Here is a 25051-nt window from a genome sequence, read left to right as displayed (position 1 = left end):
TATAGTTTTTACCCGATCTCATCCACTATTGTGCTCACCAATCTCCTCAACTATATCATCCATTATCATCTACCATTGTTGTTCACATCATCTCGATAAATATAGACTTAAGCACCCATACAGTCTTTTTACAGGGAGTGGATGAAGGGTTTAGCCGTATGCTGGAATCCACACAGTGTCATACGTGGAAGAAGGCAGAACAGATGGTAATAAATCGCCTGTGTCTTCTTTATGCAGAGCTCGGCGATGCCTCATAGCCTGCTCCCCTCTCCCATAGCTGCACGATCACTTCCAGCTGCTCTACTACAGTTTAGAACATAATTGCAGAATAGAATGCATGCAGATGTTTTAAATCTATGCACTGATGAGGGGTAAACACTCCAAAACTTGTTGGCAAAGCATGCAACTTTCAATTTCCATCTGGCAACACCATTTTAAACCCAATAGATACTTCTCTACAGGTAATTGTTTTGTACATCCCCAAGTCCAAAAAAAATTGGGAAGTTGTGCCATATTTTAATAAAATAAAAGTGACATGATTTGAAAATATCTTACATCCATATTTTATTTATAGCATAATATAGAAAACATATCAGGAGCACAAAAATAGCGCAACACGTCTCAAAAAGTTGGGACACGGCTATGTCTACTATTGTGCAGCACACGTTCTTTTTACAACAGTCTGCAAATGTCTGGAAATCGAGAAGACCAAATGCTGACGTTTTGGGAGGGAATATATAATCCCTTTCTTTTTTGATGTAGGATTCTAACTGCCCAACAGTCCTGGATCTTCTTTGCCATTTTATAATGTGCCAAATGCTATCTGTTGGAGGTTTGGACTGCAGTTCATTCCCCGAATCCTTCTGCAAAGCCAATTTGTTGTGAAGGATGCAGTATATGATTTAGCATTGTCCTGCTGAAAAGCATTCCATGAAATAGACCTTGTCTGGATGAGAGCATTTGCTGTTCAAAAACTTTTACATTGATAGTTCTTTTCAAGAACTGCTTATGCCATAGGCACTAATAACAGCCTATGTAATCAGAGATGTAGGATTTTGAACTATGTGCCGATAAAATCTGGATGGCTCTTCTATTGAGTTTGCGGAACATAACGCATTAGTTTCCATAAAGAATTAAAGAATTTTAAATATTGATTTATCTGACCACAAAACAGCTTTCCATGTTGCCTCAGGTCATTTTAATTGAGCTTTGACGCAGAGAGGATATGATGGTATATGGCTTGTTCTTTGCATGATAAAGAATTAACTTGCATTTGTGGATTGCATGGCATACTATGTTTGCAGTCAATGGTATTCAAAAGTATTCAAGAAGCCATAAAGTGATTTGCACAACTCAATCATGCCTGCTATTAATGAAGTGACACCTATGGCGCTATAGATCACAAGTATCCAATATTGACCATCAACTTTGTCCCATGTGCATATGGAATTCTCCAGAGTCACTGAATCTTTAGAAAATATTATGTACTGCAGAGAGTGGGATATTCAGTCTCAATTTTACATTGAGAAACATTTTTCATAAACTTTCACAAATTTGAGATGCAATTCAGAGAGTGATGAACCTTTAACCATCTTTGCTTCTGAGAGACTCTGCCTCTCTACCAGGCTATTTTTACATACAGTCATGTGACTTGATTGAAAATTGACCCTCCAGCTAGTTTTCATTTGTAACACTTACTTTTACTACATCCTTTTGTTAATCCTGCCACAGCTTTTTCAGATGTGTTTCTGCCATCAATTTCTAGGTGAATTATTTCTTTCAAATGAAATGGAAAAAATGTCTCACTTTGAAATTCTGTGTTGTATGCTCTGTTCTCAATAAAATATGGCTACAAGAGATTTCCAAATCATTGCATTTTTGTTTTCCCTACATTTTACACAATATCCCAACTTTTTGCAATTGGAGTTGTGTGATTAAGCATAAATAATTTTCTTTCTTTGGATCTTTATGATTTTATTTCTATTTTGCAGAAAGAACCACTGAAATACCACATAGTCTTACAAAAGGGTTAGGCTCTAGTGTCGCTGAGGGGCTACCCTTATTCAAGAGGAGAACTAGCTTATGGCTGACAGGCATGGTTTATATCAGATTTTGTTTCAGGAAAATGCTGATTGGTACTTTTTGAGGAAGACTGTGTAACTGATGCCTACATCAGAATATCTATTTATATAATTGCCTTGTAATGTTTTCATTTCCTGTTCTGCCCAGATGTCACCGTATCCCAGAATTCCAAGCGGAGGAAGTTCACCGACCGCAATTTGGGACACCCAATTGATGGGTGTCTCAATATGGAAATTGCTGCTGGTACCAACCTATTGCGCGGTACCACCAGCGGAACACCGTCGCACCACACATGCACACAATCTCACACTCACGCAGTCTCTTGTGTGGTACCACCAGTGGAACACCGTCGCACTGCACCTGCGCAAATTCCACGCAAGTGCAGTGAATCATTCGGCTCATCCCGGCGACAGATGCATGATGTGCCTACAGGCAGAGGAAGCCGGTCACATTAAAGGGGTTTTCCAACGAACGAAAGTTCATTTTAAAAATTGATTGTGTCTGACCGTGTATGGAGCATACCATATCTCCTGGGCAGAGGAGGAAGCAAAAGACAATACTGACATTACAGCAGGGGATCACAGGGGATTCATTTTGTGAGGTAAAATATTTACTGACTGTTTTTAAATATTATTTTACTTCACAAAATGCATCCCCTGTGGTCTCCTGCTGTAATGTCAGTATTGTCTTTTGCTTCCTCCCCTGCCCAGGAGCTGTGGTATGTTCTGTACAGGGTCAGACACAGGGGTGAAAGAGACAGAGCACAGGGGGGAGACAGCTCAAATGGGACAGCAACAAGGAGAGAACACAGCACAGGAAGGAGAGAGACAGCAGACAAGGGGGATAGCACATGGGGTAGACAGGTCAAAGAAGAGAGCACAGACGGGAGAAGTCAGCACATGGGGAAAGAGAGAATGGATAGGGGGGTGAACACATGGGGGGAGAGATTCTCAACGCTGCAAAGCCTTCCCCCATCGTGACACTACCGCCCTCCCGATCCGATAGCATTGGGCCTCCATCTATCATATATATACTGTTTTATATACAGTGGGTATAGAAAATATTCAGACCTCTTTAAATTTTTCATTCTTTGTTTCATTGCAGCCATTTGGTCAAAAAAGTTCATTTTTTTGTCATTAACATACACTCTGCACTCCATCTTGACAGAAAAAAAACTGAAATGTAGAAATTTTTGCAAATTTATTAAAAAAGAAAAACTGAAATATCACATGGTCATAAGTATTCATGTTGGGGTGATCTCTTAAGGTGAGATCTTAGTGATTGCCTGCCCCTGACTTGATAAATATAAGCCAAGTGCATGCATAGAAGAAAGAAATCGGACATAGGGTCAGATGTGTGCACCGCTCTCTGCAAAAGCTGGCACAGAAATGAACTTTATTAGTATAAACAAAAGATCATGTAGCAGGCAGGAAGAGGGCATTGCACAGCTTCTCAGTAGCCAGCCATTGTATTAGTCTGTTAGGTCCGTGTAAGGTCTATTCCATATATGGTCTTCAGTGTATCCACCTCACAGTCCAGCTGTGCTTAATTAAACTGATAGAACTTTATTTGTAAAGGCACACACAGCTCACAGTGCATGTCAGACCAAATGAGAATCATGAGGTCAAATGAACCGCATAAGGAGCTCAGAGACAGAATTGTGGCAAGTCACACATCTGGCCAAGGATTCAAAAGAATTTTTGCAGTATGCAAGGTTCCTTTGAGCACAGTGGCCTCCATAATCCTTAAATGGAAGAAGTTTGGGACCACCAGAAATCTTCCTAGACCTGGCTGTCCAGCCAAATTGAGCAATCGTGGGAGAAGAGCCTTGGTGAGAGAGGTAAAGAAGAGCCCAAGAAAACTGTGTCTGAGCTCCACAGATGCAGTAGGGTTATGGGAGAAAATTCCACAAAGTCAACTATCACTGGAGCCCTCCACCAGTTAAGCCTTTATGGCAGAGTGGCCCGACAGAAGCCTCTCCTCAGTGCAAGTTATGAAAGCCTGCATAGAGTTTTCTAAAAAACACATGAAGGACTCCCAGACTATGAGAAATAAGATTCTCTGGTCTGATAAGAGGAATATATAACTTTTTGGTGATAATTCTAAGCGGTATGGATCCCCAAATCTAAGTGTGAAAAACTTGTTGCATCATTCCCAAGAAGACTCATGGCTGTACTAGCTCAAAAGGGTGTTTCTACTCAATACTGAGCAAAGGGTCTGAATACTTATGACCATGTAATGTTTCAGTTTTTCTTTTTCAATAAATTTGCAAAAATTTCTACATTTCTGGCTTTTTTCAGTGAAGATGGGGTGCAGAGTGTACATTAATGAGAAAAAAATGAACTTTTTTGAATTTACCAAATGGCTGCAATGAAACAAAGTGTTAATTTAAAAGGGTCTGAATACTTTCCGTACCCACTGTATATGGTGGCATTTAGTAAGTTGTTCTGAGCACTTTTGTACTATTATAAAAGAAGAAATAAAACATGGATTTTTTTAAAACTTTATAAGCAATTTCTCCTTGTGATTCAGAGTTTAGAAATGTTTGAGTCTGATGGTCTTTATACCAGATTAAATGGATTTTAAATGTTGCTACAAGTAATATTTTCATTTAAAGTCCTAATATCAATTATTTAAATTGCTTGTAAAAACAAGCATCTTTGCTTTTTTTTTTTATTTAGTTCACGTTGCCTAGTAAACAGGTCATCAGAGCAGCATAGCAGCGGTGGCCAAATATGCACAGTGCTTACAATCTTTTTACAATAGATCTGTAAGCACTGCTCTGAAGCTGGCCAGCTCACTGGGGTGCACTGTTTCCTCCCAGTCCAGCCAATTTCTGTGCCCTTGTAGATCTCTGATGTTGTAAAGGCAGAGCTGCAGCAATATCGGAGAGCACTAAAGACCTAGCAATTGTCATAATGGTCATTTGGAAATTATTTTTAAGGGTAATTGACATCCATTGTAAATAGGTCTGTACTCATCAAGACCTAAATAATTAATCTTCTTACCTTAAATAAAACAGATAAAGCTTTCAGTTTTCCGTTTCCTTTTATGGCATCATCCAAACTCTCAAACTGGTTGTCATTAAAGGAGAGGATTTGCATCTATAACCGGAGATGAAATGGTAGAAAGCTGTTAGCTGTGATTATGCATTCCGCATTAGTCACTGATAGTTATAATGACACAGGTACATACACCAAGTTACGAACAAGAAATGTCTAGCTGTATGGAGCCTACATAATAAAGTGATTAATGTATAATTCTGTACCTGCTAAGGACGTCCATTAGCCTTTTTGCGTGACATCAAGAACATGTTTTACTTTTCTTTATACCTTATATGTACTGACAGATGTTCCCTGACTATTGCTATTCCAACCATATTCACACTCAACTCAAACATTGTTACTCAAACAATAGACCTTAATTTAGGCATTGAAAAGCGATCTCTTATAAAGTGCCTCCCACATTATTCCATAGACGAGGTGCAATCATTTCTCTCTCTTCATTTTAGCTGTATATTTATAGCAGGGAATACATATTTTATCCTGAAAAAGTACCTATATTACATTTAAATTCAACAGGAAATGTACTTTCAAAAAACTGCATAAATCAATGGTATAAGCAAATATAAAAAACTTTGTAATATATATTGTGAGAAAACTATGCTTATTTCTCCAATTATAATCCACCTCTTCCCATCCCCTGGCCTCCTGGACTCATTATTCACTGTGAAAAAAAACCTGTTCAGATCCATTTTGCTCAAGACAAGACTGCCAGCACAGTAAGGTGTAAGGTTACCCAGCATATTGAAATCTATTTAGAGCAGAAGGGGAAAGAGGAGCAGAATGAGTGGCAAATGAAAAGATGGTACAGCTAATTTATTCCAATGGTAGCTTCACAGCTACACTGTTCAGTATAGTTGTATAATTTCCTCTATGCTGCTGATTCTGTCTGTGTGCCAACATAGTGTCACACTCGCGCCTTGGCAGACTGGCACAAGCAAGGGAGTTGTCGACCCACTGTGCCATAAACCAGACTACCTTGGAAGGGGAGTAACTAATGCAGCTACCACGGTCTTCACTTGAGCCTCTGATGGTGAGGTCAGGCTTGTGTGGCAGGTAGCTGCCAGGTGCCACTTCAGGGTGGTGTCTGGCTGTGGCTGCTGATCCCACTGGGGAACAGAATGCTATAACAGGTGCAGGTGACAGGCACGACTAGCAGACAGACAGGTGAGCACGGCTGAGACACTGGCAGGCGGGCACAGCCAAGACACTGGCAGACAGTCATGGCCGAGACACTGGCAGACAGGCATTGCTGAGACACTGGCAGGCAGGCAGGCACAGCTGACTGGGAAGGCACAGGGACTCGGGCAGGAAGGATGGAAATATAGATGGGTATGAAGGAACAGGTTTGGACCTGTTCACACTGGAGAAAAACCACAAGGCTGCGGACGGAGAGGAGCTGCAGTTAGCAGCAAGAGGTTCTGCAGCAGCAGAAGCAGATCAAAGCAGAACCGCAGGAGTGCAGAGCACAGGCAGAGCCGCAAGAATGTGGAGTACAGGCAGAGCCGCAAAAGTACAGAGCAGGCAGAGCCGCAGGAGTGCGTGGTATAAGCAGAGCCGCTAGAGTACAGAGCAGGCAGAGCCGCAAGAGTGCAGAGCACAGGCAGAGTCACAAGAGTATGGAGCAGGCAGAGCTGCCAAGAGCACGGAGCAGGCAGAGATGCCAAGAATGCGGAGTATAAGCAGAGCCGTAAGAGTAAGGAGCAGGCAGAGCCGCAAGAGTGCGGAGCACAGGCAGAGTCACAAGAGTACGAAACAGGCAGAGCCACAAGAGTGCGAAGCACAGGCAGAGCTGCAAGAGAACACAAGGAAAGACACAGCAGGGAAGGGAGCCACAGACAGAGGTAGGACTAAGTTCAGACAAGGCAACGGTACAAGACAAGGTATAGGAACAAAGAAACAGGGGCCGGTACGAGACAAGGCAAGGCGCAAGCACAGGGACCAGGATATTCTGCCTCCTGGAGGGCGGACGGACAGCTACAAGGTAAGGCTAAGAACAAGGACTCAGAGACCAGGATATTCTGCCTCCTGAAGGGCAAACAGACAGGTACAAGATACAGGACTAGGAATCAAGCCTCCAGAAAAGGCGAAACACAGGACAGGACCTGGCAACTCAGCAGTAAGACACTGAGTAAAGGCATTGCTCAGGCAGCTTCCACCGGGTGGAGCTGCCCTAAATACTAGAGGCCTCTTGGTGATTGGCCAGGAGCACATTAAGCAGGTGCACACTGAATCCATAAGAACCAGAGAGTGCCAGCGCTGCCCCCCTATGCACACAGCCAGGAAGCATGCAGAGAGCAAGCAGGAAGCAAAAGGCACACATGGAGCCAGCAGCAGACAGAACACACAGTATGGCCTGGAGCAGTGAGTAAGTTGGTGTGTGGGGGATGGGAGGTCATGCAGTGATGCCAGCAGGGTTGTTACACATAGGAAAATTAGCACTAATAACTATTTTTGTATGGTTAGTGTTTGGGAGACACCAAAGTAGCTAATCTCCACTCACGAGCCCAAACTGATTTCAAAATTAATGGAGAAAATTGGTGAAAAAAATGACATTTCAAGTCATGCGATGATCAAAAATGATGTCATACCTCGTGTAAATGCTAAAGAGGGGGATAGGATTAAATGCAAATTGATTTGGGTCAAATCTAACCATTTGGATTCGATTTTGCAAATTGCAAAAAATACCCAACCAGAGAAGACTTGGACTCAACTGGTTATAGGCTTCCCTATAACGGCTTGGAGCCGTCACATCAAATAGTGTAGCACAGCCTTCCATAGCATGTATAAAAGCTGACGCAGGGAATGAAGCAACCATTTTGGGGTTCATTTGTTTTATGAAAGAATGTTTCACAGCTTACAGTTTAGCAATGAAAATAAGAAGAAAATAGGGAGAAAAAGACAAAAAAACTAGGAGTATACTGTACATACAGTCTGTGACAAAACAGCAGTGAAGAACAGTTACCATCCATTTACTCACAGCCATACATTCTGAAAGTAACTGGTCTGAACTCAAGGGACCCTGTGAATCACAACTTTTTTTCAAGCACAACTGTCTGGTACTGCAGCACAAATTAACTGGACTGAGCTGCCACAACACTATGTACGTATGGTGTAAACCAGCTTAAACAATAATGGTGATGCAATGATTTCAGCCAGTTCATTGTGCTAATCAGGAGGGTTTCCTCCATTAATCAAACACTGATGTTTTTAGCCTAGGAATAGGACATCAGTTTAGGGGCCCCTGCAAATTTTCTGTATGGATTTAAAAAACAAACAAACTTAAAGCATAATAAAATAACAGCAATATACAGATGTAGCAAAGATTACCATGACTCATAATGCACCATCTTGATGTCTTGTCATTTATTGATGTTAAGTTTGTGTCACTTTTGCACTGTTCATGGAAGACTTACAGCTGTTAACAGGGTTTCCATTGACAGGCTTAACCTAAGTCACTCCATTTACCAGATTCAAGAAGTTTTCCTGGCCTTCACCCTTTAACCCCTGTACAGGGATTTGGACTTACATAGGGGCCCCTTGGTTGAGTCCACAGAGTAGCTGCTGACCAGTGGAGCAAACTGAATGCAAGAATGGTCACCATAGGCTTAAATGACCAGAGGTCACGTCAAAGACAAAATCGTAAAGCAAGTGGATATTCAAAATTCAAGCCATGGTCAGAAAACAGGATAAATTGGGGAGACAACACAAGAGCAAGGACTAGAGCTAAGTGACAGTGTCATGATCCAGGTTGGACATGACAGGTTTTGAATAAGTAACCTTTTTTTTCCTTTCAGCTGGTTGCTTGGAGTTGGTTTTGACCCCGGTGGCCATTGGGGTTATTACACAGTGGTGTCTTTTGTTCTAGTTTGCCCCCGGTGGTGGTTAGCGTTATTGCACATGATAATGAAGCAGGTGTGATTCCTTAGGTCCTGCCTATAAAGGTGTAGCAGGTGGTTTCACTCACTGTTGGTGATATTGGTGTTTTCCAACCATCCTTGGTGAAGGAAGAAGCTAGAGAGAGTTCCTGGCAGCTCAGTCAGAATCCTGGAGTGGCAGCTATGGTGTCAGTGAGGAGTTCTGGCAAAGCTTGGAGGAGTGGCACCTATGGTGTCAGCGAGGAGTTCTTGTAAAGCATGGTGGAGTGTCAGCTATGGTGTCAGCGAGGAGTTCTTGCAAAGCTTGGTGGAGTGGCAGCTATGATGTCAGAGAGGAGTTTTTGCAAAGCTTGGAGTGGCAGCTATGGTGTCAGCGAGGAGTTCTTGCAAAGCTTGGTGGAGTGGCAGCTATGGTGAAAGCTGCACTCAGATGCTGGACTCTGTTGCTGGAAGAGAGCTGCACTCAGATGCTGGACTCTGTTGCTGGAAAGCTGCACTCGGATGCTGGACTCTGTTTGTTATGAATGAGTCACCGAAGGAGGAAAAAACAGAAATACAAGCTAAGTCCAGAAAACTGGAGAGGTTGGTAGCTATCGGATTGCAGACCCCTGATCATATCAACAACAACTAACAGTAGCCGTGGGGGGTTCCTACGATGCCCTAGACCCCTCGATCACAGCCGGAGAACTAAATAGGCCTAAAGAAAGAAAGGGGAAATCTAAACTGCCACAGAGCAAACCCCAAAGCAATAGGCAGCCCCCATCATATAATGACGGTGAAGCAAGATGAAAACACTAACACAGATAGAAAGATAGGTTGAGCAAACGATGGGGCCCAAGCTAACTAAAAAGGACAGGATAGAAAAGCTGCTGTCTGCAATCCGTAAAAAACCCTACCAAAAAATGTCCCAACCGTCTGATAGGAAAAACAGGCCCTGAAGTCGCTAGGACTTCAAAACGACTATATCAGCACTCATGTAAATTCTGAAGACAGAGCAAAGAGACAAACTGATCAGAGACAAAAATGGAACTCAGCACACCCCCGACCAGGGATGGCTGAACTCCAAAAAACAAGGTAAACAAAACAAAACTAATAAGTTCAATAGCAGAGCAAAAACTTATCTTTGGGAAGCAGGAATCCGACCGGTCTCCAAGAATCCAGCAGAGAAATCACCAGCGAATCAGAAGGGCGTCGGCTGCCTTATATCCAGTCAGAATTTCCTGTTACCCAGTCATCATCTACCAGATCAGGTGTTTGGTAATCAGCCTCACTACCTTCCTTCACCAGAAGAGGGAGTTCATCAGACATCGACGGTGAAGGGGAAAATGAACTCAACACTGTTGCTGGAAAGCTGCACTCGGATGCTGGACTCTGTTGCTGGAAAGCTGCACTCAGATGCGGGACTCTGTTGCGGGAAAGCTGCACTCAGATGCGGGACTCTGTTGCTGGAAAGCTGCACTCAGATGCGGGACTCTGTTGCTGGAAAGCTGCACTCAGATGCGGGACTCTGTTGCTGGAAAGCTGCACTCAGATGCGGGACTCTGTTGCTGGAAAGCTGCACTCAGATGCGGGACTCTGTTGCTGGAAAGCTGCACTCAGATGCGGGACTCTGTTGCTGGAAAGCTGCACTCAGGTGTTGGATCCGGTTGGAGGAAAAGATGAACTCAGGTGTCGGACTCTGTTGCTTGGGGCATTAGCAACAGAGCAAAGCTAAGTGGTGTTTCCCTGTTTGTCACTTTCCTCAATGTGTGTTTTAGTGCAGTGGTGAGATTAGTTTCTGCACCGTCCACTTCACTAGTAAGGGATTGGTTCAGGGCGAGCTAGGGATTTCAGGTATCCTGATCGGCGCCCGGTGCGGAACCGGCCTAGGGATCGTTAGGAGTGTAGAGACACTGACTCAGGAGAGTACAGGAGGTCTCCACGTCCCCGTTCCCTATCGAAGGACCACCATTGTAATTGTTTTCTTGGTTTTCTCCTTTATTCTGAAATTCGCCCTGCTGGAGGCGGTGTATCCAGACATACGTGTACTACTGAAATTCGCCTGCTGGAGGCGGTGTATCCGGCTGCACATTCTATTATTTAAATTCGCCCTGCTGGAGGCGGTGTATCCAGGATCACGCGTGTCATATAAATTCGCCCTGCTGGAGGCGGTGTGTCCAGTCATACGTGACCATGACAGACAGGTAAGCAGAACTCATTGGCAATGGAAGTCAGAGACTCAGGGGTTTAAATAGCAGACAGCCCCACTCAGGGCTCGCAGAATGGAATAATCAAAATCAAGCAATTAACCACATAGCTCCCTGATGTAGTGGCACCAAAAATCCTAGTAATAAAACAGGACTGACGCTGTCAAACGTCACTGGCAACAAAGGAATGGTGCCTCCTAGCGGCCCGAAGCAGAAAGAGGGGACAGGAACTGGCACTTATGTTACAGTTTGGAGTCAAATTACATATTCTTTGTGCTCTGAAAGGCAGCGCTCACTGAGTGCATTGGGGAACGCCCGCTTGGCAGCGCTATAACATACAGGAAGACTCAATTTCCTTAAAAGTTCTCTTGGGTTTATTGCTCCATATCCCCAGCAGCACAAACACAGACTAGTCAGCCTTTAGGTCCGGCAACATAAAATAATAATGTCCATAAACAGGTCTTTGCTACTTCAGACCCTGTTCACACACAGGCCAGGGCAATGTCCGTTAAACACTCAGTTCCATAGGACAGTACAGTCTCTTACTGACCAGGGTCCGACCGTCCACTCTGGAGGTATCTCACAGACCTCGTTCCTCTGGTTCAGGAAAGCCAGCACTGTTTCCACAGGCTGTGCGATATCCAGCAAGCAGGCTTGGCCTGGAGCCACACACACAGGAGGCTGTCTACCTCCCAGGTTACAGACAACTATGTAGTGTCCCACCTGGACACATGGAAATCTGTGCACAATCCAGACTCCCAACACTCTCTCATGTGCTAAACACACCTCCATTATGTAGCCTGTAACCCACCCCCAGGTGAGGACTGGATCACATGGCTGGTCACCTGGTCATGACCTCACGGCAGGTCCTGAAAATACCTTCTGGTCCTGAAGGAAAATAGGGGTACAGCCAGCACCCTCACCCAAAGGTGAGGTAATATGGGTAGCCTGACCCTCCCATCTCTCGTAGCTACCTGCAACCCAGACCCAGGTGCACTAACCGTTATATTAGTGCTCACGTGCACTAATATTAAAACACTCCGGGTTGCATCTCAGGGAGCATCCATCCCTGTGACATATATCGGCCATTCACAACCCTGCCAGTCACTGTTTCTGCATCACCACAGAGGGAACGCCTGTATGCATGACCTGGGGAGCCCACATAGCGCCCCCTACCTGTCACAGGGGTCACTGAATTACAGCTCTGATAACCCAGTGCTGTGTTATCTGAGTCAAGGCTGGATTTGTAGATGACAAATTTTATCTACATACTAAAAATATTATCCACCCATGCAATGTAGATTTTCAGAGGCGAAGCATGTCAATTTTTTGTTGCGGAATACATTGCAGACTTCATGCAATGTAACACAATCTGTGGCAAAATCCTCATTTAATACATGCACATATTGCAGAAAATTTGCAGATATTTTGTATGCAGCAGTAAAGATCCTGAAAAACCCTTCAAACATTAGATAGTTATGTGAACAAATAACAAGAATTATGACATGGGATAACTAGCAAACTCTGAGTCACATTTAGCATTTGTTGGTCTTTATTTGACTTAGAATTATTAAACATGTCTTTACTTTAGAGTTGCTAAAACATTGCAAAAATATGAATTATAAATGATTACCTCTAAAGGGAATTTCTGGCCTTCTAAACTGTGCTCTGATCCATCTGACGTAGCATTGCATTTTCCCCAGTGAAATGTTATTCTGCTAGCTCGGTAAACTGCATCTAATGCTCCACCGCTAAGGTAATATTCTCCTGTCAAATTAATTTCCACTGAAAACCAAGAAGATAATGTATTAAAACCAATTATATATTATTTTAGGTGTCAACAGGCATTAGAGAGACATTTGTTATGCAATATAGTTCTTGTGACAATATAATACTAAATATTATAAGAGCTACCAGGATGATGAGCGGACTGCAAACTATGTCCTACGAGGTACAGTTAAAGGATCTGGGAATGTTTAACTGGCAAAAAAGAAGGCTAAGAAGCGGTCTACAAATATCTGATGGGATGCCTCAGTGTAGAGGGATCATCCTCGTTCTCATTTGCACATGGAAACACGAGAATGGAATGGCATGAAACTGAAAGGGAGAAGATACAGATTAGATATTAGAAAAACATTTTTGACAATGCGGGTGAGTGGAACAGGCTGCCATGATAGGTGGTGAGTTCTCCTTAAATAGAAGTCTTCAAACAGAGGTTGGACAGACTGAGATGGTTTAGTGAATCCTGCATTGATCAGGAGGTTGGACACGATGACCTTGGAGGTCCCTTCCAACTCTAACATTTTATGATTCTATATCTAACTGAAATACAATGTACTATATAACAAAACAATGATAAATGACAATCATATTTAAAATGTAAAAATGAAAATTGCTGCAGAAGAAAATCAGGATGTTGAAACATATTCTTTATTTATTTTCGAATATATATAATATATATCAACGGCGCTAGTGTGCAGGGTTGATTCAACAGCAAGTAAGAAACCCCCACACCACCAGGGGTGAAAAGAAACGATTTAAACAAAATGATACTCGCGCTGTGAATCAATGGAGAATAAATATATTATATATATATTGTGGGGCAAAAAAGTATTTAGTCAGTCAGCAATAGTGCAAGTTCCACCACTTAAAAAGATGAGAGGCGTCTGTAATTTACATCATAGGTAGACCTCAACTATGGGAGACAAACTGAGAAAAAAAAATCCAGAAAATCACATTGTCTGTTTTTTTTTTCCTTTTATTTGCATATTATGGTGGAAAATAAGTATTTGGTCAGAAACAAAATTTCATCTCAATACTTTGTGATATATCCTTTGTTGGCAATGACAGAGGTCAAACGTTTTCTGTAAGTCTTCACAAGGTTGCCACACACTGTTGTTGGTATGTTGGCCCATTCCTCCATGCAGATCTCCTCTAGAGCAGTGATGTTTTTGGCTTTTCGCTTGGCAACACGGACTTTCAACTCCCTCCAAATGTTTTCTATAGGGTTGAGATCTGGAGACTGGCTAGGCCACTCCAGGACCTTGAAATACTTCTTACGAAGCCACTCCTTCGTTGCCCTGGCGGTGTGCTTTGGATCATTGTCATGTTGAAAGACCCAGCCACGTTTCATCATCAATGCCCTTGCTGATGGAAGGAGGTTTGCACTCAAAATCTCACGATACATGGCCCCATTCATTCTTTCATGTACCCGGATCAGTCGTCCTGGCCCCTTTGCAGAGAAACAGCCCCAAAGCATGATGTTTCCACCACCATGCTTTACAGTAGGTATGGTGTTTGATGGATGCAACTCAGTATTCTTTTTCCTCCAAACACGACAAGTTGTGTTTCTACCAAACAGTTCCAGTTTGGTTTCATCAGACCATAGGACATTCTCCCAAAACTCCTCTGGATCATCCAAATGCTCTCTAGCAATCTTCAGACGGGCCCGGACATGTACAGGCTTAAGCAGTGGGACACGTCTGGCACTGCAGGATCTGAGTCCATGGTGGCGTAGTGTGTTACTTATGGTAGGCCTTGTTACATTGGTCCCAGCTCTCTGCAGTTCATTCACTAGGTCCCCCCACGTGGTTCTGGGATTTTTGCTCACCGTTCTTGTGATCATTCTGACTCCATGGGGTGGGATTTTGCGTGGAGCACCAGATCGAGGGAGATTATCAGTGGTCTTGTATGTCTTCCATTTTCTAATTATTGCTCCCACAGTTGATTTCTTCACTCCAAGCTGGTTGGCTATTGCAGATTCAGTCTTCCCAGCCTGGTGCAGGGCTACAATTTTGTTTCTGGTGTCCTTTGACAGCTCTTTGGTCTTCACCATAGTGGAGTTTGGAGTCAGACTGTTTGAGGGTGTGCACAGGTGTCTTTTTATACTGATAACAAGTTTAAACAGGTGCCATTACTACAGGTAATGAGTGGAGGAAAGAGGAGACTCTTAAAGAAGAAGTTACAGGTCTGTGAGAGCCAGAAATCTTGATTGCTTGTTTCTGACCAAATACTTATTCTCCACCATAATATGCAAATAAAAGGAAAAAAAAAACAGACAATGTGATTTTCTGGATTTTTTTTTCTCAGTTTGCCTCCCATAGTTGAGGTCTACCTATGATGTAAATTACAGACGCCTCTCATCTTTTTAAGTGGTGGAACTTGCACTATTGCTGACCGACTAAATACTTTTTTGCCCCACTGTATATATATATATATATATATATATATATATATATATATATATATATTTACCTGTAGGATCAAGGCAATAAACTCATAAGCATTAGATGTTAGAAGATACTGAGTATTGATGGATCAGACTACAAAAAGACAAAGCAAAACATAAGTTTTAAATCTGAAAATGCAAAGTCATATCCAAAGAAAAAAAAAAGTGTGAAGTGTCCGGGTTAGGCTCTAGTGACTAAGAGCATGGTCGGTATTGCATTCTAATAGTTAATTAAAAACACCTACCATATAACTATGCAGACGTAAATAAAAACAGAAACAAACACACTGGGGGAACCATAAAGTGCTATAAATGTAACTTGCACATGCCCCCACTGTGACTATTACCTCTGAATAAAGAATGGAATCTCCAGCGCTGGACTTCAGTTAAAAATACATCATTTATGACCATGAGTAAGACCCTCTAGGTCGAAACGCGTTGGTTGGAGACCACCAGAGACCCCATCTGCCTGTATGTCCTTATCCATACTTTTTTCTGTTCTATTTTAAGAATTTACAATAAATGATGTATTTTTAACTGAAGTCCAGCGCTGGAGATTCCATTCTTTATTTTGCTTCAGTCAACACCCCTGATCAAGGTGACTCCGTGCGCAGGAGGATTATGGATCGCAACCGAGACTGGTGAGCTGACCTCCCTTCATTTTCCCTATCCTTCTATAATTATATTACCTCTGAATAGGAGTGCAGTGGGAAACGCCCGATGTTTCACTAATGTGAACAGACTTTTAAGCAGTAGATTCACCGCTGTAAGCGGACTTTTAAGCAGTAGAAGCCAGCGGCACATACTTGCTAATCGTTTTTATCTACTAAATGAGAGACTTCCTAAACGATTAGCAAGTATATGCCGCTGGCTTCTACCGCTTAAAAGTCCGCTTACAGCGGTGAATCTACTGCTTAAAAGTCTGTTCACATTAGTGAACCACCGGGCGTTTCCCACTGCACTCCTATTCAGAGGTAATAGTCACAGTGGGGGTATGTGCAAGTTACATTTATAGCACTTTATGGTTCCCCCAGTGTGTTTGTTTCTGTTTTTATTTATGTCTGCATAGTTATATGGTAGGTGTTTTTAATTAACTATTAGAATGCAATACCGACCATGCTCTTTGTCACTAGAGCCTAACCCGGACACTTCACACTTTTTTTTTTCTTTGGATATGACTTTGCATTTTCAGATTTAAAACTTATGTTTTGCTTTGTCTTTTTGTAGTCTGATCCATCAATACTCAGTATCTTCTAACATCTAATGCTTATGAGTTTATTGCCTTGATCCTACAGGTAACTATATATATATATATATATATATATATATATTTTTATTCTCCATTGATTCACAGCGCGAGTATCATTTTATTTATTTTCATGTTTTTAATCTGCACTATAAAAATATTTTTTTTCACCTGAATGTACAGATCCTGTGGAAGGCAATATACTTTATGATTTAAAGCATGCTTGAAAACAGAGAAAACCGAGTCTATGCTATTAGACAAAAATGCAGAAAATGTTATTTATCATTAAATATGACATAAAATGTACGTATATGCACAGAACACCACATAGTAATCCAGTGAGCAGAAAGAAAGTGGATAACAAATAGACATTTTGCTTATAGTGACCTGAGTTCCCTAGATCATAGCTAAAACAACTGCTACCACAATATAGGCATTAAAGGCAGAAAGTAATGCTGTTGTGGGTCAAGCTAATCTTCTAAACACACCATGTTTCCCGGCGTAGTATAAGGGAGGGGGGCGCATAATGCAAGGCCCCACAAAAGTCTGTGCATCCCATATATCCCTCAAAAGCAATCTAGTGATGTATTATAGAGGAAGCCAAGGGAGCACCACCTTCAGTGAAGCAGGGAAACTGAATGTGCACAGATGCATAAAAAGCTGAGCCTAAATAGCAAGACACACGTAGTGGTGGAATAGGTGACCATATATCAAGTGCAGGTAATTACCTGTCATGTCCTCAGATTGTGGGAGCAAGTAGAAACGGACCCAGTCGTCCGTTTCGGTGAAAGTATCCTTCAGGGGGCGTGGTTTTAAACAATGCCAAGTTCCCATTTAAATACCCATACCTATGTGTAAATCAGCCAATAAGGGTCACTGTTTACAAATGGTGCAATAGCACGCTGTCAGTGTCGCTATATGGACGTCACTTCCGCCTCAAACAGAGTCTCCCCATTGTGTAATATTAGTAGGCGGGCAGCTCATTCCTTACAAGTGGGAGGCTAAGGCGTCGCTGCAGCCCCTAATAACATAAAGCAGGGAGCTGGCCTCCCCCTTGCCAGCTGTCTCCTTGACGTCTTATCTACTTCCACAGCTCTCCTAGGTCGCCTGGTTACGCCCACATGACCTAGCTATCTGGGCGATAGTGACGTGTGGATGCATTACTGGCAGGGGAATAACGCCTATTCTATTTTTACCATACGTGACTTCCCCCTCCCCTCCTTCCTCTTTTGGGCAGAAATGATGTCGCTGCTCAGTTCTGGCAGTGACTTGTGGGCGGGAGTGACTCCCGGGTCTCTTATTGACAGGGGAGCAGTTCGCCCTCCCACTTTGGGTGTAGGTGTCGCGCTGCGTAGCCCTGGCAGGAGAGATATTTGCAGCTCCCTGCTTTATGTTATTAGGGGCGGCAGCGACGCCTTAGCCTCCCATTGGCAGGAATGAGCTGCCCGCCTACTAGTATTACACAATGGGGAGACTCTGTTTGAGGCGGAAGTGACGTCCATATAGCGACCCTGACAGCGCGCTATTGCACCATTTGTAAACAGTGACCCTTACTGGCTGATTTACACATAGGTATTTAAATGGGAACATGGGATTGTTTAAAGCCACGCCCCCTGAAGGATACTTTCACTGAAACGTACGTCGGGGTCCGTTTCTACCTGCTCCCACAATCTGAGGACATGACAGGTAATTACCTGCACTTGATATATGGTCACCTATTCCACCGCTACGTGTGTCTTGCTATTTAAGCTCAGCTTTTTATGCATCTGTGCACATTCAGTTTCCCTGCTTCACTGAAGGTGGTGCTCCCTTGGCTTCCTCTATAGTACATCACTAGATTGCTTTTGAGGGATATATGGCATGCACAGACTTTTGTGGGGCCTTGCATTATGCGCCCCCCTTCCCTTATACTACGCCGGGAAACATGATGTGTTTAGAAGATTAGCTTGACCCACAGCAGCATTACTTTCTGCCTTTAATGCCTATAGTGTGGTAGTAGTTGTTTTAGCTATGATCTAGGGAACTCAGGTCACTATAAGCAAAATGTCTATTTGTTATCCACTTTCTTTCTGCTCACTGGATTACTATGTGGTGTTCTGTGCATATACGTACATTTTATGTCATATTTAATGATAAATAAAATTTTCTGCATTTTTGTCAAATAGCATAGACTCGGTTTTCTCTGTTTTCAAGCATATATTTATGAGTCGTCGCTTTATGCAATTTTAAGAGGTGGTATCAACGTCCCCTTGTATTGATTATATTATGATTTGGAGAATTGTCATAATATCATGATTTAAAGCATGATGCTCTTCGGTTCTGGGGGTTATTGCTATATGGAGATCTATTTACAGGGAATGGTTCATTGGAGAGATGTTTGCCACACAGTTTTTCTGTATACTTCTAAGGGAGAGCTAGTTTGCAAAGTCACTGGCAAAGTGCAAAAGGGGAGATGCGTTTCATTGCGGCTATTATCTTCAGTTATTTGAAGCCCAGAAGTTTCCTCCAGCACACTATGTGTTGAAAGTGGTTAAAAGGCCATTTTAAGGGCTGGGTTTTTGTGGACAACCATAGAGTGGGTGGGAGGCTGTCCACCTTATCTCCACCCCAGGGTGTTTTTTGGGGGTTACATAGTCGGTCTCCAGAGGCATTCAGTGTTCAGTAGGGCTGGAGAGAGAACTTCAGCGTTTTGTGTCCTGAGAAGGAAAAGCTGAACCAGTGAATGGGTCCCTGCAGATACAGAGACTGTATAACTGTCGCGATCCATGTTGGATTGTGGCAGATTTAGCACAGATATCCTTTTTTTTCCTTTAAGCCTTTGGCTTAAGGTTAATTTTGCCCCCGGAGGCCGCTGGGGTTATTACACTGTAGTTGCTTTAGTTCTGGTTTTGCCCCCGGTGGCTGCTGGGGTTATTACATGTAAATTACCAAGCAGGTGTGATTACCCTGGCTCCTACCTATAAAGGAGTATCAGGTGTTCTCAATCACTGTTGGTGATATTGTTCATTCCCAACCAACCTTGGTGGAGAAAGGAGCTATTGAGAGGAGTTCCTTGCAGCTCAGCCAGAGCTTTGGAGTAGCAGCTATTCAGGTGGAAGCTGTATCCGGATGCCGTACTCTGTTGCTTGGAGCAATTGCAGCAGAGCAAAGCTAAGTTGTGTGTTTTCCCTGTTTTGTTGTATTTTCCTTGTGTGTATTAGTACAGCAGTGGGACTAGTATCTGCACCATCCAGTTCACTAGTAAGGGATAGGTGCAGGGCAAGTTAGGGATTGAGGTATCCTGCTCGGCGACAGGTGCAGAGCTTGTATAGGAAACGTTAGGAGTATTCAGGGACACTGCCTAAGGGGAGTGCAGGAGGTCTCCACGTCCCTGTTCCCTATTGCAGGGACCCACCATTGTAACTGTTTCCCCGGTGTTCCTTTTGTTTGTCCTGGTTTGAGTGCCATCCTGCGGGTCGCGTCACAGAAGACAAGTCACTCCGTGACAATACCATTTGTTTTGTTTTTCCCTGCTTTTGCCTGAAGGTGCTATGATTAGGTAACCGAGGAGGATGGCAGGTGAATAGGCTAGGTAACCAGATAACCAGAGAGGTTGGTAACTTAGCGGATTGCAGACCCCTAAACTGATGACACAACTAGAATTAGCCGTGGGACGTACCTACGATGCCCTAGACGCCTTGGCACAGCCAAAGAATTAACTAAGCCTAAAGAGAGAAATGGGAAAGCTAAACTGCCCCGGAGTAGAACCCCAAAGGAATAGATAGCCCCCAAACATATATTGCCGGTGAGACAAGATGAGGCACAAAATACAGGCAGAAAATAGAGAAAGCAAATGATGGGGCCCAAACTGTCTAGATAGAACAGGACAGAAAAAGATACTGTCTGCAATCACGTAAAAAACCCTAAGAAAAATCCAACACGTCTGATATGCAAAATACTGACCTCTCCCCCCACTAAATCAGAACTCTGATGTGAACTGGACGCTAAACAAAGATACTGATATAACAGGGGATTAGAGATACAGAAAAGACTGACACAAGCTGTGGCATATGAAACAGAGTCCAGCACAGGTCCCAACAGGGAACCCGGCTGAACTCACACCAGCAGAGCAAAAATGAATCCAAATTCAAAAAGATTCAAGCAGACAAATAACTTATCTGAAAGATGCAGGACGGAGCAGGAGGCAAGCAGACTTCCAAAATGCTCAGGAAGCAAACCAAATCACCGTCAACAATTGAGGGAAGGTTGCTCACTTAAATCTCTCCAGTCTGTAACATCAGACCTCCAATCATCATCCTCAAGTGATTGACTTCTGTCAGCCAGACCAGCTCCATTACCAGCAGCAACCACCAGAGGGAGCCCACACTCAGAAGCCAGGTCAAAGGTGTTCACAACAGAAGGGCTGTGTTTATTTTCACATTACGTTCGTTTATGCCACGTGTCTAATGAACCAACGTAAGATTTAAAGAGACAGTGTACCTGTGTCTACCTCTGTGTGCAGCCGAGTGAGCGGATGTACCACAACTGATACAGGTCATTATTTTATGGTTGAAACTTTTCTCCCAGCTCCATCCTCATATACCTAAACAACACTGGCATGGTGTCACTGACGGCTCTTTCACAGAAGCATGTCAATAAAAGCAAGATATGTCTATTATTTTCTTTCTTTCTCTGTATTTAAAACATGCTTATATTAGCCGTGAGCAATACAAAATAACAGGACATAAAAACAACTGTTCCTCTTTCACAGACTAGGCAGAGGTCATATTTAGACTTGTAACCCAGCCTGTATGAAACACTTCTCATGCGAGTCACCAGTTGTCATTGACAGCCCAAGTGTCTGCGGCTGCGTAACAGGTAGTACAGCTGCGAATTCTATGCACTGTACATAAGATCAAACCCTTCTGGCCGATGTAAAGAATTACACAAAGGGACCTACTGCACAAAGCAATATTTAAGGCTTTATGACTCTGAAAAAAAAAAAAAAAAATTTTTATTGCCTTGTTTTTGTTAGTTACATCCCTAAAACTAAACTTTTGGATGTGATAAAAGAGAAACACTGATGCATGTGGTCTCTCAGATACAAGGAGTTGTTTTTTTAGGCAAGTGTCTTTAAACATCCCAAATAAGTTCCCTGTGGTTTCAATTCAAATGTCTTAGCATTTACATTATGTCATTAGGACAGGGCCATCAAATGCCCCTGTGAAGCTTAAGTATGTCACTCATCAATATCTTTGTACAAAATCTGAAACGTGCATGCCACACAAATAGAAATGTCAGTGAATCGCTCTGCCGTGATAATAAAAATAACAGACATTGTTACTCAAAAGAATCTGAATGCCACCTTTGTGAAACAGTAGTAGAAATCCTCTAGTGACCTAACAATAGTTTTTACTTCTTGCGTGCAATATATTTACCTAGTTAGTTAAAAGTCTAAATGTCTTAAGATTCCCTAGAGACAGTTGTGAGGTCTGTAAGGTCATTTACTGTGTTACTGCTAATTAAACATCGATTTACACGCTGTCCTTTGCGTAAACCCTGAAGAAATCCAGACTACACAGTATCAAGGCTACATAGAATCAATGAAAAACATCCTGCAAGTCCTAATAAAATATACTCCAGTTTTGGTAACACACTCTACAATTTACAATATTTTCCATATCCGAGTTAAATTATGAAAGAACAATTGTACATGTAAATTTGTCAGGAGTTTACCATGCTATTTATATCGTTGTGTCGCCCTATAGACGTTGTTGTTACTGTGTATGGGTTTGGTCTACCATCAAACAGATGGGAAAGCCACTATGAATATTTTTTGCCATAGAGGGAAAGTCATACAATCTATATAACACTCATCATTGAAATTGTAACTCCAAGAAAGGAAAGAACTATGGAAATCACAGAACTGATAGACAGGTTAATGATGTGCAAACTTTGACAAAACGGGAACAACATTTTCAAAACATTTCGATAAACTCAGTATTGATTATGAGCCCCAAATGCAGAAATACATGCACTTACGCTATGTGGCATGCTATTAATAACCTCATTAATGGTTGTCTGAGCAATGCACTGTTCGACTGAATACACTAAGGCATGCAAATCATCAAAATCCGCTGCAAGCAACTACTTTTGCAATTGCTGCCCAATGACATCCTAGATGGGCGCAATGGGAGACAACATGCCGTGTTATTGTGTTAAACAGAGATTTCCATGACACTTTGGAGAAATGGCTATATCACTGCTACCACAATTGACACATTCATAACTGAAAGTGAAATTGGATATCGCATACCAATCTTAAAGTGTCAAACATGGTCCATTGAAACCATCAGAAAGCTTTTGGATGACATTGGGCTATGAGCCAGATATCTAGCTACAAGAATTCTATTAGCTTCACATCACCTTTTTCAAAGGATATCATGGTGCAAAGCAAGATGGCAATGAAGGCAAGAATGAAGATCTATTTTCTTCAGCGATGACGTCCGCTTTTGTTTTGGATGTAGTGATAGCTAGAGATTGGTCTGGAGCCCATGTGGGCAACGCCATACAGAAGCCTGTCATGTTACACCAGTCCCACTTCTGGGTGTCACGATCCATTTCTTGGATCTGTTTCAGATCTGGATTTCCTCACATAAACTTTTACTTTTTGGCCATCAGGGATTAATGTCAGTTTTCCCCCCGGTGGCCGCTGGTGTTACTGCATTGTGATTAATTATCTATGCAGGTGGGTGCCACTCCCCCTCCCTTTATAAGGCCACCTGGTGCTACAGATCACGGTTGGTTCTAATGTCACGGGGCACTAAGGGGAAAACAGGTCGCTTCCATTAAGTGTACCCCCAAGTTAAGGAGAGTCAGGACTCCACCTTAGCCTTAGGGGCAGTTCAGGGACCCTGGTTCCAAGTCACCTGTTTTACCCTTAGTGCCCCGTGACATTATAACCAACCGTGATCTGTAGCACCAGAACTGTGGAAAACATGTGCTTGACCTCCATAATGTGTGAGGTTTTTGAATATTAAATTGTATCTTCATTATCTGGCAGGGTGGCAAAATATGAGACAGTGAATACTGTGTGATACAGGCTGTCACCCCGAATACCACAGATTGCCAAAGTTGTATTGAAAAGCAGCATTTCGGTACGTAGTCAGTAATAATAATATTCTCGCCTACACTAATAAGTGGAAGGTCTGGAACAGTAAGTTTAGACAGGCTTAAATTTCTTTCATGCACCTCCTTAAGTGGTTGGATTAGACCACCCTCATGCATCCCCTCTTTAAAGGTTTAGTATTATTGTACCTCTTAGTGGTATAAGTATATTAAGTATATTGTATACTTATTAAGGTATGCTTTGTTACAAGGGTACTCTATTTTTTTAATGACCCTCACCCATCCTATGTACATATACCCTTCTCCCTCCCCCTTCCCTTTCCTGTTCTGTTCCCCCTCCCCCTCCTCCTCCCAGTTTTATGTAAAAAACTTCAATAAAAATATTTAAAAAGAAAAGCCGCATTTTGTTCTTTAAAAACAGAGTTTTTTGAATGTTGGCTTGTTTCTGAAAGTCTAGTGGCCAAACCCTATGAGTTCTTGAGCGTCTGTCCATATTTCATTAGTAAATATCACCTAGCATCACCTGTAAACCAAGTAGGAGGCCAAGATGACTTAAACATGTCTGAGTACAATATTACAAGACTTAAAGAAAGCAATTTAGGTACTTTCCTCTTTAAAATATGCATTTACGCATTGGTATTTTCCATATAATTCTTCCTTCCTCCAACTTATTTCCTGTGCGCAGAGAGTGGCAGCTGTAACCGCATCTCTGGGACTGTTACGGTTACAGCCACCGCTTGCTATATACAGGGAGGTGTCTGAAACTGTGCCAGCGCCACCCCTGTGACTGAGACAGTGAGTCTGCCTGGAAAAATAGAGTTAATTTTCTCCCAGCAGTGGGGCTCTCAGGGTGGGTGTTGCACGGTGCCAGAGCGATATTCCGGTAACTTGCAGATTGACCTTATATCTGCAGGTTAATAGTGTTATTTTTCTTGACAGGTTCTCTTTAAGTATAAGCACTGTACACTTAAACTTATACACTTTTTTAATATACCATTAGTTTTCAAAGTTGCCAAGATGATTTTGGGCTTGTAAGTGTAGGTTCACACTGTTTTTTTTACATGGACTTTGAAGAGGATCCATTTCAAAACTTATATGAAAGCGTATTCGAAGAATGTTTTAAATAGCCCATATGTATAAGAAAAATTAAAAAAAAAGTCAGTATGAACATATACTAACAGTGCACTGAAACATTCAGACGCTGAGAATCAGCTAGAAATTATCTGAGAAAACATGGTCAGCCAGGCATTTCAGCAGCAGCG

At 42.5% G+C, this 25051-nt stretch overlaps 1 protein-coding gene across 4 annotated transcripts in view; it reads right to left on the bottom strand.

The window, feature by feature from the left end:
• Window positions 1-25051, bottom strand: part of PTPRZ1 (protein tyrosine phosphatase receptor type Z1) — a 354695-nt gene that overhangs the window by 215678 nt on the left and 113966 nt on the right. For all 4 annotated transcript variants that reach the window (XM_073573380.1, XM_073573381.1, XM_073573382.1 and 1 more), the window contains exons 4-5: window positions 12842-12993; window positions 5091-5186 (exon numbers count right to left, since the gene is read on the bottom strand). In XM_073573380.1, coding sequence (XP_073429481.1) covers window positions 5091-5186; window positions 12842-12993 — 248 coding nt within the window. The remainder of the gene's footprint in view (window positions 1-5090; window positions 5187-12841; window positions 12994-25051) is intronic.

The sequence above is a fragment of the Dendrobates tinctorius genome, unplaced genomic scaffold, assembly GCF_039654945.1.
Source record: "Dendrobates tinctorius isolate UK_male_01 unplaced genomic scaffold, ASM3965494v1 ptg000035l, whole genome shotgun sequence".
Taxonomy (NCBI): Eukaryota; Metazoa; Chordata; class Amphibia; order Anura; family Dendrobatidae; genus Dendrobates; species Dendrobates tinctorius.
This window is presented reverse-complemented; position numbering and strand designations above follow the sequence as displayed.